Genomic DNA, 17386 nt, shown 5'->3' with positions numbered 1-17386 from the left:
TCCCCTCGGCCTCTCACAGTTAAGGATTTTAAAGCAGTGTCGGGACAGAACAAGTATATGGGGTCCCTGGACGGGGTATCCACGGTGGAAAAGGAAAAATTCCCAAAGAATTTCTGGCCTGATGTGAGTATGTATGTATGTATGTGTATGTGTGTGTGTGTGTGTGTGTGTGTGTGTGTGTGTGTGTGTGTGTGTGTGTGTGTGTGTGTGTGTGTGTGTGTGTGTGTGTGTGTGTGTGTGTACTTGTCTGCATGGTACATGCATAGTGCGTTTGCACGCGTGGGTGTGGGGAGGGATGCGGGTGGGCCAAACGGGAGATAAATGGGTCTGCTGGGGGTCTGCCTATTCTGACGGGGAGATGAGACAAATTATGTGAAGCAATCAATAATTACCAGCTTGTCCCTCCATTGAGTGCTTCCTTTTTGTGAATCCTTTTAATCTGAATAAAGATGTGCTGTCTTACAGTTCAAGTGGTCCAGAAAGGGCTTCATGCGGACCAGATGGATCATACACAACCAGTAAGTATTGTACACTGTAAGATGTTACTGTGACGTCTCACATCGCCTTCACAAAACTGGTGGACTCAGGTTCAGTCCAGTCGATTTTCTTATCCAGTAGAAACATTTAGTTCAAGATGTTTCCGTACAGTTTATTCTACCTCACATTCTGGACAGAAATAAATGCATGGAGGTAATACAGTAGGTACTGGACATGCCTACTGGCAACGTGAGCTAATCTCCGGCACCGTTAATCCGGTCGATGCCAACTTTTGCACACACTCCCTGGATGCCAACGATGAACAGGGCTTAAAGTTCTCAGTCCTGGGGACTGATTTCAGTCCTGAGGATTTCATAGGGGTCATTTAATGGCATCAGTGCAGATTAGCAAAAAATCATTTTCAGTCTTGGGATTTTTTGGGGCTTTAAGCCCTGGATGAACCTCTGCCCCAAAATTTCCAGAACAGCCTGTTATAGCGGCAGGAGGCCAACTTTTGAAAAACATTTTTTGATTTTACTCCTGCAGATTCTGTCAAAAAATCATGCAAATCATTACACACTATTTCTATTGTCATGTGTTCAAGACGGATCTGTCCGATATTTCATATTTTAATTCTAATTCGCTAACATTGGCTTTCAAAGTTTGCAGGATTGGCCCGTTTTGAACAAAAAGCCTCAAATCATGAACGCAGCATGCAATTTTCGTGAGATCTTCCACAGACTTTCCTACTAGGCTGAGGAATATATCCCACCCTTTTCAAATTGGCCTGTTATAGCGCCACCAACAGGTGGATTTTTGGAACAAAATGCCTCAAATCATGAACGCAGTGTGCAATTTACGTAAAATCTTTCACAGACTTTCCTACTAAACTGAGGAATATATCCCACCCTTTTCACATTGGCTTGTTATAGCGCCACCAACAGGTGGATTTTTGCAAAACACATTTTTCAAATCATCCAATTGCCATCCATGGCGTAAGAAGAAATTACACCCTTTTCACATTTACCTATTATAGCGCCACCAGGAGGCCACAACCTGACCTGCCCTGGTGGAGATCTGTCCCCCGAGGGGCACTTTATCTAGTTAGCAAATACTTTCACTGTTTTTACATGCATTTCAAATAAGTCTCTGTTGGTCTGAACAAACAACAAAGAGACTTTCCAGTTCTCAACCTCAATCTGTTTAGTAACTATTATTCACTGTTGCTGCAGCAGCCTCAAGTATAAGTCCAGTTTAGCAAACACTTCTGTTGTCTGGGTACAATAGTCACTATTTGCTCTTCTTTTTTTAACCATTGGGTGTGTGTGTGTGTGTGTGGGGGGGGGGGGGGGGGATGTTTGACTATGAAGAGGCCAGAAACTGTAGCCGTAAGGTTGTGCTGTAAGTCAACATAGCCCGTGTGTTGGATGCACATTAATTGTTTTCCGGGTGACAACTAGAGAAAGGGAGACTGAATGTTTCTCGGCCCAGAAAGACAAATGTGTTTGTTTGTGGCCACAAGTGCACTAACTGATAAGTAAGCTGCTCATAAAGTGACAGCCCTGTAACAGACCTGTATGCACACACAAACACATATTATACAGTATACATGCACGTGCACGTGTGCAAACACACACATCCATGTACCAGATAGAATTCAGGATTTGTCATTGTGAGAACACTTCCTGTTTTCTTCCTCCATCTGCCATGTCTCACATTAGTGTGTGTGTGTGTGTGTGTGTGTGTGTGTGTGTGTGTGTGTGTGTGTGTGTGTGTGTGTGTGTGTGTGTGTGTGTGTGTGTGTGTGTGTGTGTGTGTGTGTGTGTGTGTGTGTGTGTGTGTGTGTGTGTGTGTGTGCGTGTGTGCGTGCGTGCGTGCGTGCGTGCATTCTGTTCACAGAGGTCTAGACCTGGTCAATGTCCATCTGTTCCATGATGCCTCCAACCTCATCGCCTGCAACTGCAGCCCTTCTATCTACTCTGCTAACCGCAAGAAGGCACTCAGATACGTCATCAACAGGTTTGATATTCAAGACCTATTTGATTTAATTCATTCAGGCCAGGTGTGCCAACCAGGATACTTGCATTGGATACGTCTGCTGTCAGAAGCGGTTCTGTACGTGATCCAAATGCTGGCAAAAGACAGTGGGATCAGCCCTATGTTCCCTCAGCCCTATGTTCTCCCATTCCAAAACAGACCCTATGTTCCCTCAGCCCTATGTTCCCTCAGCCCTATGTTCCCCCATTCCAAAACAGACCCTATGTTCCCTCAGCCCTATGTTCCCTCAATCCGATAAGTGCAAGTTTAATAAATGTAATAGTGTAATAAGTATAATAGTGTAATAGTGTAATAAGTATAATAGTGTATAGTGTAATACAGACAGCATTTTTTTCCCAATGAAATTGGCTGACAGCTTGTCTCGTCTCGTCATAATAATAGGTTCATAATAATTACTCAAATTAATTAACTTATAATTATATCGGTCGGCCTCATGGTGGCGCTATAACAGCCCACTTTACGTTTTGGCTTATAACTCTTGAACCATATCGTGTGTACGGTTGCAAGTTGGTCATCTCCGTCAACTTTTTGCAAGATTCTATAACCTGGACGTGGCAGAGCTTGCTATGACTCATGTAGTCCTGGGTGTCGCCTCTAGACGAGGCAGGTCACGTACATAGACTTTTAGGTTTGGATAACTTATGTGAGTTGACCCTGGTATACCTATAGGGCATAGGGCATACCCCAGAGCATTTAGCTTTAGAACTGTCAGAACTGTCAGCTCAGTTAGCCTTTGGAGCATATAAGGGTAAGAGAGCACGTACTGTGTCATGGCGCAAAAGGCCCATTCATAGTCGAATGAAACTGTGTGCCTGTGACACCCAGGGGTCCCTGGAAGGGCCTCTGCTGTGTTTATATGCTGGTAGAATCTAAAGCAGCAGCATCAAATATTTGCAAGAAAAACTAAATAGGTCAAAATGGGCAGATTGTTTTACAGTTCAAAACACGCCTTCATTGAGTTGAGTGACAGCTGACATGACAAGCCTCTGTTACGGCACTCCTTATTTTAGGACCCCAGAGAACCAATGGGGTAGAAGACTCCTTATATTAGGACCCCAGAGAACCAATGAGGTAGAAGACTCCTTATATTAGGACCCCAGAGAACCAATGGGGTAGAACACTCCTTATATTAGGACCCCAGAGAACCAATGGGGTAGAACAAACGTTCCGTCCTCCGACTCTTAGGTTAGGTTTAGGTGTGCTTCCCCGTGGGAGGTTAGGGTGAGGGTTTGAGATGGTTAACATCGGTAGACTGTAGACAACTTGACTGCGTGTACGTGCGTTTGATTTGTGAGTTCTCTTGGCACAGTGCCATGGGTGTGTACGCATATCAAAACCATGATGCTTCTATGCAATGATTGGTATGAAAAACATCATTGAAGCTGAGAAGTGTCGGCTATGTGGTTGACACGCACTGTGAGAAGATGAGTTCAGATATGTACCAGTGCCACTGTCTGCTATTTTGTTTAAAGCTGCATTACACCTCAAGCAGACTGAAATTATGAACCCTTTTGGGTGTTATTTTGTCCATAAAGTGATGCTATTCTTGTGTGATCCTCAACACAGGATTTGATATATCCAGACTAAAATTATTAATATTGCCGCCACCACCAATAACCATGATAATACAGCAGCTATCTGCACCCGGGGAAATCACTTTGCCAGCTTGTGAATGTGATGGACATTTCCATTAATATTTTATTTTTGCCACGGACATGCAAAACAAGTGATCAATGATATTACCAGAACACAAATGTATAGCCTATAGTACTAATTGACTCTTGACGTGTCATAGTGTCTACTCTATTCCACTGCGCTACACATTTTAAAATAAGTCATTTATCAAAACTTATTTTTGGGGAAAAGCCGATCTACAAGCTCACAACACATTACGGCATGTTGTGACCTTGTAGATCAGCAATTGTCCTTTCTTCTTAGCCTATAATGACATGCCCAAAATTGGGATTTCAGGGTTAAAGTAGCTATATAGTTACCCAACTTACCCAGAAAGACTGGGAAGTTATCCACTGTATACTGGTGGCCGTCCTGAGACAGGCATTATATGTGGCATAATACATGGTCCAAGTATATTCCATGTTTGGGATTTCAATAAATGGGTCTTATACAGACCTTATACAGTCTTATACAGGCTAAACTAGTTTTGTTTGTCAACATAGCTTAAATAGGCCCAGGCCGTAGCGTAACGGTCTGGGCACCGGACTGGTAATCCAGTCGCAGTGTGCCGCAGGTTCGACTCCCGGACCCGACACGGCCTTTACTGCATGTCATCCCCCCATCTCTCTCCCGTTTCCTGTCAGCCTACTGTCTGTCCCTTCAAAAATCAATAAAAGGCGTAAGCCGCAAAAAAAAAACGGGAAAAAAAACGTAGCTTAAATAGTTGGTGTCAGTTCATTAAAGTGTGTAGACTAGACCCCATGCAGTAGTGTCATTGCTGTAACTTGGTATCTGTAATGTGTTCTGTTGCTGCAGGGTGAACTACTGTATGGCTAGCATTATAGTATAATTGATGCCTTACAGCCCCCCCCCCCCCCCCCCCCCTGTCTGTTTTGGAATGAGGGAACATAGGGCTGAGGGAACATAGGGCTGAGGGAACATATAGGGCTGAGGGAACATAGGCCTGAGGGAACATAGGGCTGAGGGAACATAGGGCTGAGGGAACTTGGGTACGGTCCCAAGACGGTCAGAACCTTGTAGTGACAGCGGCACGACTAAAACGAAAAGAAGTAAAATACTTTATATGACCCTAAATAACTTGCATATGGATTTACATGGACTGGCCATGTCCTTGCTAACGAGAGCATTGCCAAGTAAATTAGAGAGGCACTTGCAAACTAAGCATGGTGCTCTACGAGCGAAACCACTAGATTTATTTCAGAGACGGCAACAAAAGAGGATTCCATGCTTCATTGTTGCCCACTGGACCGCAAAGACTGTTAAACCCCATACTTGTAGTGAGCTTTTGGTTTACTTACCAAAAGTACCAAGGATGTAACCACGGCTTTCCACAGTGGAGGAAAGCCTGGTATTCATTCTAAAACTTAGCCATGAGATCCGGTAAAAAAAAGAAAAAAGAAAACAATCGTTTTCCGGTGGTGTATTCCGGTTGGCGTTGCATTGTTTTTGTTCCCCACCGAGAACCAGTGATAATTATGGCAGCATAGGACATTTGTAGAATGGGCCCCGGGTCTTAATTGAATGGGTTAATGGTGATGATACAGTATACAGTACAGTATGTGTCTACTAACACCACCACTGTTTCCTTCCTGTCAGGATATCAGACAGCAGCTGCGCTCCCCTCCCTTTCTTCCTGTTTGGAGACTTCAACTTCCGCCTGGACACGCTCAGTCTAGTGCAGGTACACACACACACACACACACACACACACACACACACACACACACACACACACACACACACACACACACACACACACACACACACACACACACACACACACACACAGTCTAGTGCTGGAACTGTAGTGTCGGACGACACACACACACACACACACACACACACACACACACACACACACACACACACACACACACACACACACACACACACACACACACACACACACACACACACACACACACACAGTCTAGTGCAGGTACTGTAGTGTAGGATGCATGCACACGCACACAGTGCACACACACAGTAGTTTATAGAATTGTGTTGCTTCCTACTAAGATGGGCGGGAAATGTAGCACATGTGACCGTGACCTGTGTGTGTGTGTGTGTGTGTGTGTGTGTGCACGCGTGCAGCACCTATCCACCTCTGCAGATGTGCAGACTGTGAAGAAGGACAGCAGCAATGAAGTGGAGAAGATCATCTGTGAAGAGAAGGACAACGACCACAAGGTGACACAAAAGGAAACCAACAAAACATGTTTTTTTATTTGTTTATTATTATATTATTATATTCCATACGTTGATTTCGTCAACTAAGACTACCTTTTTTCACTGACGAAAATATATAAAAACGAACCTATGATGACTAAAACTAAGACTAAATATATTGACAATTTCGTAAATAATAGACTTAGGGAGGTACAGTAGTGGAGAAGAGATCCAGTAGAACTAAAAGACAAGTAATTTTATTTTTGGTTGCACTCTGAAAATCACAGATCTCACTCACAGTTATTTTCAGCATGCAACCAAATGTAAAATCAGCCATTACGACACCAGTGATGCAAATAGCCTGCATCCTGCATCCTTAGACTCACTGAATTGAGAAAGGACGCAATCATGTCACCCTCCGGGGGTCCTGGGATGCAATACTGTACTCAGTACTGTACTCTTGTTGAAGTAAGAGTCATAAAATGTCCCTGGGACCCATCTAAAAGACCACCCCTGGGTCCCGGAACCCATTACATTGAGAATCTATTTACGTCACTGCGACACCATCAAGGCCCCAGTGGAAAATAAATAAATAAACGATGGTGAACAGGAGGCCGACGGCCCACCGATGTCCGGCAAACGCCACCCTACCTCCCGATGACGCATTTCACCCCGGCGGCCATTTCCCTTGGGGGGGGCCCGGCCTCAAAGGTACCCGGCCCCGATCCGGCCAGTCACTGCGTCTTGCACTGGAAAAACAGGCGCCCCCCCCCCCCCCCCCCCCCGTTCCGATTTTTTCCACTTACGTACTGGTTTCTCACTTACTGTACTGTAACATGTAATATATTCCATATGTTTTACTTCAGGTTCTTCTCCACATTGAGGCCAAGCTGTTTGCCTACCTGCACGAGGCCGTCTTCAGGGAGGACAATGGCAGAGCAGTAAGACGTTCCACTTGAACTTTGATTTAGCCCCACACATCTGTATAGCGGATTTGAATGTTATCAACCCATATCAACCAGTAGGTTACTTATCAAGACCATATAATGGAGCCAGTATGCTCCACTGGAGTGGAGACGTTGTTGTCAGCCATTGTCCGACGAGTTTTCAAATGTACAAAATGTACATATCCTTTGACAACTTCACAATGCGTTGCATCGCGACACATTGTGAGCTTGTAGAACGGCTATTTCTAAATGGCCGAAATGTATAAAGACTGAAGTGGGTAATGTATGTCTAGTAACACTGCTAGTAAAAAAAATCACACCCGTGTGAAGTGAGGGGCGCTCCTATCATCATACATCATCTCATTCTGGCCAATCACAATTTGCGTCCTCACTTTTCCATCTTTACTTTTCTGCCCTCACTTATATCTTCAATGTGTACTTTGCTCAGCCAATCAAATCATCGCTATGGGGTGAACAGCCAATCGCAAGCCAATGTTTGTGTTTACACAAACCCTGAAAGCTGGGCAGATGAGGGGATAGTGCCCTTCAAAAAACACAAGAAAGGAATACATACATATATAAACACATTGTGCAGAAGTTAGAAGCTTTCTCTGATTGAGAACTTCCCCTAATTTGAAGAATCACACATAAAGAGTATACATATTATAAAAACAAGAAATGATCCCATGTGTGGCATATGAGCCAGGCAATCATACTACACTCAGTATGACTAAGTGATGACAATGTCGTCAATACAAGTAAACTGCTGAACTGCTCCGGAACACGTCTGACCTCGAGGAGCGACTGGACAAAATAGAGGAGAAAAGCACATGGCAGGCCGTGCCGTACCATAGGAAAACAATGGCTTTGCTGATGACCCACATTGATCACATGTCTAACTTTATCCCACATCAGTAACTCAGCATTCCTTGACACAATACAATACACTGCCTAGCAACAATCGAATAATCACAGTGGAAATATACTCCTATTAATGGTGATTGATAGAGTGATCTGATAAAACGACAGTTTATCTGGCGTGCACATGCTTTGCCTTTGTTGTGCATGTGCGATTATTGTGAGTGCATGATTTATAGGACCCTACGTCAGTGTTGTGCGTAATCTTATATTCAGACATCGTCCTTAGCAGTCTCTATTTATTCTCATCCTTCAGCTTTTAAAATATGACAAGGAGGCCACAGCCTTTCACGATGTCATCAGGGAAGAGGAAATCCTGTTTCCACCCAGGTACAGTACGTGTGTCGTCTTATCTGAGCTACAGTACGTGTTGTTGTCATGTTGAACCCTCAGCCTTCTGTCTCCATAATACACATTCTCTGCAATTCACACTGCTGCTAATGATACCCTACCTGCCTTATAAGGATTATTATGCCTGCCATTCTACCTCTACTTTTAACTGACAATATATATATATATATATATATATCTTTTACTCCATTACATCTAGTATTATTAATTTTATTATGATCAAATAAAGCAGTCTTATTTTCTTTTTCAATGCTTTCAAAATGTAATTTGAAAATAGCTGATCTACTAGCTCACAGGGTTTGTAGATAGGCTATATTAACTATTTGTCATGATATGACTAATAGTATAGTAACAGTAAGTACGTATGTAGACCATAAGTGGATAAGACACTCTCTCCATCTCTTCTCTCTCTCCTCACAGTTACCCCTACAGTGAAGAATACACTAAACCAACGCAGTACATGAACACGCGCTGTCCATCCTGGTGCGACCGTATCCTCTCGTCTCACTCTGCCCAACAGTTCATCCACAGAGTCAGTATCTGCCAGACATCGCCCGTTAAAACCGAGAAAGCATCCGTGTCATTTTAGATTTTAGCATGGATATTCAAAAAATTGCAGATATTTCTTCTTAGTAATTATTTGTTTGGTCCAAAATATTGTGTTTGTTGTCATGATTTGTCACGACTCGAGTTGGCTTCGTACGACGCTTAAAGGTCTTTAAATAAATACTTTTTGAAATGTCTATGGGAAAAATGCATTGGGATTCATTTCCTGGGCCTGGCGTCGTCATGAAAGGGGGCGGCACTGTGACGCTCTATAGTCAGACATTTTTAAACCAATCTTTGCTTCTGGGTGGTCCCTGGAACAAAATATTTGAAATGTGGGTCTGTGACTAAAAACATTTAAATGTTGGTGGTCCTGGTATAGCAACATAACGGTAGGTTTTTCAGAAAACTGTTTTAATGGATCTACAACTTTGACATTGCAGAGAGATGACAGTGACAGTGTGGTATACAATACCCTGGGTCCTAATGTCTGTATGGGAGACCACAAGGTAAACGCTTTTAACTTTGCATACACATTTTGGGCATGTCATTGTTGTTTCAAACAGTTTTCCAAAATGTCCAAAAATAGAGAAGTAGCAGATCTGCAAGCTCACAACGCATGTTATGAGCTTGTAGATTGGCTATTTTCACTATTCGTCATAATGATGAAATGTATAGTGATGAAGTCAAAGTGGTTAATAGCGTTACATGCTGTGTGTTCTAACAAATACCTATACAAATAGGTAGATAGGTACGCACAGTAAAAGTATACTAACTTTCGTATGTTGTTGTCTGCCCAACACAGCCTGTTTTCTTGTTCTTCTCAATGAAGACAAATGAACATTGACTCGGATCCCTCTTAATGGTAAGAGTCTGTGAGTGCCAGCCTGCGAGCATGTATTGCATTTAAGTGTACTCCACTGTGTAGTCTGTGTAAATGTGCGTGCATGCGTGTGTTTGAGCTTGTGCACTTGCTTGAATGTGTGTGAAAATTCCAAAGGGTGGGAGGGAGGGTGGGAGATCAGTGTGTGTAAAAAGAGTGATCACAGTAATCTTGTTCAGCTCAGGGGTCTGGTCCCCAGAGAGCCATCGCGGCAGACTGGCCCAGTGGACTGGCGATATGAACTAAGATGAAGTGGCGAGGGGACACAGCCATTCCTTTGTGCATAATGTAGTCGGACCATCAGTGATCAGCACTTTTCTCTGATCTATGTCCATTGAATCCTCGGCACTGTCACTATAGCTACAACCAAGTGCAATGTTGGCCCACTCTTCATTAATTACCAGATGGACGGCCGGCTGGAGAGACATACATTTTAGCCGACGGTGGGTATTGGCATTTTTACGGTCGTGATTTTGTTTTGCTGCCGTTTAAATGGCCTTTTCAGAGGATGGACAACTTTTTCATGAGGATTCCTCTTTGGACAGACCGAGAATAATGAAACCCCATGTATTGGTGGGACTTAAGAGTTGTCAAGGAGTTTTCTTTTACTTGAACAGGAATGCACTGCAGAGGGGATTCTTAGTTCTAACTTCTAGGCTTGCCCCTTTGAGAAACTTACAGTAGGCAATATGGCACATCATCTTTTTCTTTTTTATTGTTGCCATTTTATGCATTATTATCAGTCAGTCACTGTAGAGAAACGAGAAACCAAGGGCAAAGAAAGAGAGAGGAGAAACATGCAATACAAGACGCGGCTCGCCAACCGCCATAATATAGTTACAGTGTATAGTACCTCTGTGAGGTTATGGTTCAGTGATTTCTGGGGGAAAGAAAGTGTCCATACAATGAGCCTGCAGTACTTTGGCTACAATTTCCTAGAACCAGCACCTTAATAATAATAATAATAAAACTTTATTTGTATAGCACCTTTCATGACATGAAATGCAGCTCAAAGTGCTTTACAGAACAATGGACAATAAAAGAAAAGCAAGGCAACGACATTAAAAAACAAGCAGTAATGCAATACAGTGAGGACATGAATAACAATTATAAAAAATAAAAGATCAATTAAAATCAATGTAAAAAAAAAAAAGCTGAGCTTTAAAAATGTCTACAGAGGCTGCCTAACGAAGGTACAGTGGGAGCTTGTTCCATGCCGACGGCCCGTATAGAAGCAAAAAGCTGCTTCCCCGTATTTTTTAGTTGCCATTTTTTTAGGCAAAGCGAGCAGGCCAGCAGTGGAAGTCACAGGTAGTGAGTCTTAGTCTAGGTAAACCAACCGAAACGCAGAATTCAATTCCATTTTTATTCAGCAAAATGAAATTGAATTCCGCTACCGGATTTACCAGGCTATCAGCACCTAACTTACTACAGTACCTGCTTGGCTACAGTGTCCTAGCACCAACACCGTCATTCCGTGTATGTTAAATGTTTTCCTGTGCCATATACCGCAGGTCCAACCGCAGCAACCTCTGAGGTCCTGCCCCACTACAGAACGAGTACCAAGAGGTTCAGCAATAAGATTTCTACCCTCCTCTTCCTCGTCTCTGACAGGAACTCCACCATCCCCCTCCCTGGCCTACACCACCACCACCAGCACCATCACCAACCTCTCTCTCCCTATCCACACTTCACTGATGTCTCACTCCCGATCTCACGGCGACGTATTGATTCCCACGGCTGTGGGTGACATCGGCGCAGATTTGATCATCAGCAGCATTATGGATTTTTTGTGTGACAGACAATTTGCCGGATGGACCATAAGTCTTCCATCCTCCGACCTGAACACATGGTTGACATCAGGGATGCTCCCCGCCGGATTCCTCCTCCCTGCGGTCGTTGGCCTTTGTACGCAGTGTGCGAGATCGCTTTGAGAATGTGGCCAGATGATGTTAAGACTTTGAGGATACGGGTGCTCAGTGCTGGGTAGTCTTTTGGCCCGAGTACCCGTACATCAATATTATGCATACATCTCTCTCCACAGTGCATGTACTGTATGCATACACACATGCACGCCCGCCCGCGCACAGCCGCACGCACACACACACACACACACACACACACACACACACACACACACACACACACACACACACACACACACACACACACAGTCACACACACACACACACACACACACACACATATAATTATATACTTACTTACTTAACCAAGTAACCAAGTAAATACCCTGACACTTTTACAGTGTCAGGGGTTTATATCTGAATATTGGTCATCGGTTCTACTGACATGCTTTTATTTTGTATTTTAGACCAGTTTTACTTCCGTTATTTATTTTGTATATCTGTTTACTGTTCATTTTGCAGTACTTTAACCTAAATAGTAGTCTTCAAGAGACCAGAAGAGGGCTGAAAATACTGGTAGCCAAAGTGGCATTACTTTATTTTTGGACGCAGAGTATAAAGAAACCAAACGTTTCAGCAGGTCTTCTTCAGGGTATGGCACTCATAGGCCAGCCAAGTCTATGGACTTTTAATGTTTCTTGAGAGCCTAATTATAATTTCCCCGTCCCAGCCAAAGTCTATGGAATTTAATGTTTGTTTAGGGTAAATTATGTTGTAATTTCTTCCAGCCCAAGTCTATGGACTTTAATGTTTGTTTAGGGGAAATAATCAGTGACACCTTGCTGATATAAATACATCTTGTTATAAATTTATTTCATTTTTCACGGACATGAGAACATCAACATGACCCCAAAAATCTCTTCACACAAGTGTGATTTTTATTTATTTACTGTGTCCTAAAATATAATATTGGCACTTTGACTAACAGAGTGTGCGGCCACCTTTTTGTCTCTTGAAGACTACTGTTTAGATCATTCGACCGTGGACCGGCACCACTATAAGGACTTTGGTGTTTGTGTAGCATTATCGTGACCATTACTTTAAACTAACAGAGAAACATAAGTACAAGAATGCTACTTCACGGTCTCCTTTGTATGTTTGATCTACTGACCTAGATTGAAATATAGATAGTGTAGCTCTAGCAGAGTAGTGAAGCCTTTACTGTAGCTACTGTAGCATATGTGCAGGCGAAGTTATTATCACACCTCACGCTGTGTGGTTTTTGTGTTGATTATGACCATAAGGTCAATATATTGGATTTCAAACAATGCTAGATTAACTATTGTTTGTTGTAGAAGTGGTGGTCAGCACTTGACAAGTAGCTGCCCTACACCTCCCACAATACGAGCAAGGAAGCTGGCATTTCCGTTCACGAAAAGTAGCATCCTTGTATTTCTAATCAACGACAAAATATCTCCAAACCTTAACTTAATCTTAACGAGGACCATAGCATCCCTATATATTCTTTGGCAGACACTCCCAGAAAATGGTCAATCTTCAGCTTTATTGTGCGCGTGTAGAACGGCTATCTTCGATGAAGCTATTTGGTGTAGCAGGGGAAAAACAGGTGGCCTAGTATAGCCCCTTAGGGGATGCCTGTCGACCAAGTATAGGGTTTAGGTGGTTAATGACTCCACAACAGCAATGCGATCTTTGTGTTGTCCTTCTTGTGCTTACCATCTTGTGTTTTATTAATATACCAAGTGCTTTATTCCATGAACTATACTTGAGATTTTTCAAGACATACTGAATGTTGACATGAATGAATGGACATTTTCATTTTGTCTAACTCAGCTGAATCCACACCCCTTACCACATACTTACCACACTGTAGTAAAGGAACGCAGATGTTTTGGGATGACGGGCAGTGACAACACACACACACACACACACACACACACACAGCTGGATGTGCACACATGCGATTTGCAGGACTACAAACACTAATATTGCAATAATACAGATGCACAGAAAGCAACTTGCCCACATCAACAGAGGATTTCTTTGTTTATTATTATTATTGTTTTGCTTAGCGTTGCAGTACTAGTTTCATGGTGTATTTTCCTTAAGTGAATTATTTCTCTGGTTTGATTCCATAGTTCTGGATTTAATAACTAATTCAAAACCTTTGAAATGTATAGACCAACGTCTGCATGTTAGTAATTTATTATCTTTTAATATTACACACGGTTCCATAGATATTTAACCCCTTACATTTCCTGGTTGCATTCAAACAGACAAATATATATTGCATTCAGCCCTCCTCGTGTGAGTTGGGCTCTCGACTATATAAATGTAACCATAGTTAAAAACCAATGGACTCATCGTAATCATGATTGATTTAATAATTTATGTGTGTGAGTGGGGGTGGACGGCTGGACGCGTGTCTATATTAGACTTGTATACTTGTATCATGCTTTGGTCATCAACGCACTAGCCTAATGCTCCCTATAGTGTTGGAAATGAATATAGTTAGAGTGTACAGCACCATTAGATCAAAGCACCAATGCAGTCATTTATTCAGTCAATTAAACACTACATTCCTGTGATATTTCCACTTTTTGCAAATTAATAAAAAATATTTCTCTCACAAGCATGTTGCAATGTCATACTCGGCATACTCGACTGATTACAATCTCTTACCGGTAATAGTGATAGTCTGCTCTTCCAGTTTGAATTGAATAGTTTCCATTCCATTCCATTTCCATTTCCATTGCACATTCCTGCGGGCACAGTTTGCTTTCTGAGAAATACTAGAAGGCATGTTGGTGGAAATAGCCAATATGCAAAATGCAATGCGTTGTCAGCTTGTAGAGCAGCTCGTTATAGCATATGACTAAGTCCAGTGGCTATTTCCACTACTTACTGTAATAAAAGCATTTTTTCACCCTCTAATTAATGGATTTTTATTATTTAGTTTTTAATGGGATTCTTTAAAAAAAGTTTAAAATTGTGATTTTGTTTTTGTCATACATTTATTTTTTTATATATAAAATAAATCATTGAAAAATAAAATAAAAGGGTATATTACGCCCGACCCATACTGATTGGTCCATGACTCCATAAATGGGTCCCAGCCCATCCCACTGTTTTGGGAAACAATGCTATATATACTACTATATATAATGAGGTTATATGAGGCTATGAAAAAGGCACACGGTTGTCTTCATGTGATGAACATGTGTTTCTTTCCAGTAGTTTTCCAGAGGTAGACACTAGACAGACCAGAATGGTTAGGTAACAGGCTATACTACTGCCGCATGCCATCGGCATAGAGTACAACTCTCTGAGTAAACATTTTGACGTGTTGCTCTCTGGCCGAACCGAACCGCAGGTTAAGCAAACATTAACTCCTTTCAAGCTGGCCTCCCTGTTTTTGGGTATGTATTATTAACCCATTCTGACCTGAGATCAGATTCTAAAAATGTCTTCTACATCCTGACAGTTTTCTAAAAAAGCTATGTTTCTATGTCAGTCGTTCTTTGATTTTTCAAAAATAGCAGACCTACAAGCTCGTAGAGTGGCGTGCTATGAGCTTGTAGATCTGCTATTTTTCAATAGCTAAAGCATAGCATAATGCTAACACCAAAAGGGGTTCCCGCCCAAAATGGGTCCAAATGGACACTTACAGGTCCATTACCAAATGGACCCTTCTATTTGGTACCATTTGTACACTCTTTACAGTTTTTGTTGAGTTGAGTTACTGGTAGTCCTTGAAATTAAAAAGTTTGAGAACCACTGGACTAACAAATGACCTTTAGGTAGGTCAAGCAAAAATCGTTAGGCTAGATGGTTGAGGATTCTATTGCACTCGTCGTGCTTATAGCTTTGGCAAAAAAATGTCCCAAGGTGAATGATTTGATTGCGTTCTATATTCTGCGGTCATAGAATTCAGCTGTGGGGTGAGCCATGCTTATTTGGTGGCAGAAAAGAAGAATGACAACAGGAATATATGAGATATTAAGCCTGTGCTCTGAAGGTGGAATGGACAGGCTATTTAGGGCAGTCAGAAGTGGGCATCTTGTTCAGATGGATGGCCTTTAAATGCCAAGCAAGGATGAAAGAAAGAAAAAGACAAAAAGAAAGAAAGAAAGAAAGAAAAGGCTGATGAAATGGGGACTGTGACTCTGAATCAGACATATATACCCCACATTTCAGGCATGTTCATGCTCACTCATCGTCAGAAGAATGGGGACATGCAAAGATATAGGAAACAAAAAAAGATATTTGTGGAAATGTGTTACTTTTTTGTGTTAGCTCGTGTCATTCACTCTAGTAGCATTAACTGTTTATTAAATGAGCATCAAGGCTAATAAATAAATCCAGCTTGATGTGACTATTACAGTATCTCTATACTGTAAGTGGAAGATTTGTCTCTGAGTTCATTCTTGGCTCAAGAGGTTTTTTTTGTGTAGACATTTGTTGATTCTCAATTTACAACCAAAGCTGTGACCTTTGGTCACCATTAACATTAAACTATTACAGTAGGAACCATATGCTTTAACAGCAGTTTGCTGAACAGGGTGTGTCTCATTTGATCCTAAATGTTGATTGGAGTGGTTCTATACGGTCATTGATTTTAATGTTCGGACGGCTTGCTGTTATATTCAATGCAGCTGCAGAACACTGGTAAATTACACAAGATTTGACCTTTGACCCTTAACTGTCCTCCATGATTGTGCCTTTCTTTCCACTGTAATTTCATGTTTGTGTTGTGCATAGCAGTGGCAGCCATTTTGCAGTGCCACTCGAAAATAAGCTATTCATTTTTCCCATATAGAGATTTCCAGAGATATTTATATAAATTATTTAAAGCCTAGAATCAAGCCATCCAGCCTCCTTGTGAATCATGACCATAAAAGCTTTGATTCAGAATCAAAGGTTTTATGGTCATGATTCATCAGGATCCTGGATGGCTTGATTCTAGGCTTAAAATAATTGATAGAAATATCTTTGAAAAAGGAATGAGCCCAAAGGAATGGCTCATTTTCCAGTGGAATATAGGGCACCGCTATGTCCTATTCCTTTCATGAAAGAGTGTTTTGTTTATAAAGGATGACACATTGACCATCAAAATCAATAAATAATTCACAATAATTTATTGTACAATATTTCAGAGGTCCACTGAAATTAAATGCTTGCAGGTTTATCACCACGTAGTGCTTCACCTGCACACTAAACTTTACTTCAGTCCCGTTATAACAGTGTTTCCAAACGCCTGTGGTCACCTCACTTAAAGCTTTTAATAATACCGCTAACTGTATGAAACATTTGTCCCACTGCCGGCTTTCTTTACATGGTGATTTTTGTGAACCCAAGACATTATATATATTTTTTCATTCTCCACAGTTAAATAATAGAGTGATGATTTAATTTGAAAGTCAAAAATGTATTTGGGTCAGATGAATTGAATATGA

The 17386-nt window shown here is 41.8% G+C and overlaps 1 protein-coding gene across 3 annotated transcripts in view; it reads left to right on the top strand.

Moving 5' to 3' along the window:
- inpp5l (inositol polyphosphate-5-phosphatase L) overlaps window positions 1-14299 on the top strand; it is a 40163-nt gene extending 25864 nt beyond the window's left edge. For 2 of the 3 annotated variants that reach the window (XM_083784125.1, XM_083784127.1), the window contains exons 6-16: window positions 20-123; window positions 466-518; window positions 2377-2496; window positions 5827-5911; window positions 6325-6420; window positions 7266-7340; window positions 8521-8594; window positions 9036-9147; window positions 9605-9670; window positions 9967-10026; window positions 11559-14299. In XM_083784125.1, the coding sequence (XP_083640251.1) occupies window positions 20-123; window positions 466-518; window positions 2377-2496; window positions 5827-5911; window positions 6325-6420; window positions 7266-7340; window positions 8521-8594; window positions 9036-9147; window positions 9605-9670; window positions 9967-10008 (827 nt within the window). In that variant the 3' untranslated portion in view covers window positions 10009-10026; window positions 11559-14299. The remainder of the gene's footprint in view (window positions 1-19; window positions 124-465; window positions 519-2376; window positions 2497-5826; window positions 5912-6324; window positions 6421-7265; window positions 7341-8520; window positions 8595-9035; window positions 9148-9604; window positions 9671-9966; window positions 10027-11558) is intronic. The other variant, XM_083784126.1, reaches the window with a different exon arrangement.
- Window positions 14300-17386: the final 3087 nt, after the last annotated feature.

The sequence above is a fragment of the Protomyctophum parallelum genome (assembly GCF_964188405.1).
Source record: "Protomyctophum parallelum genome assembly, chromosome: 15".
In the NCBI taxonomy this organism is placed as follows: Eukaryota; Metazoa; Chordata; class Actinopteri; order Myctophiformes; family Myctophidae; genus Protomyctophum; species Protomyctophum parallelum.
This window is presented reverse-complemented; position numbering and strand designations above follow the sequence as displayed.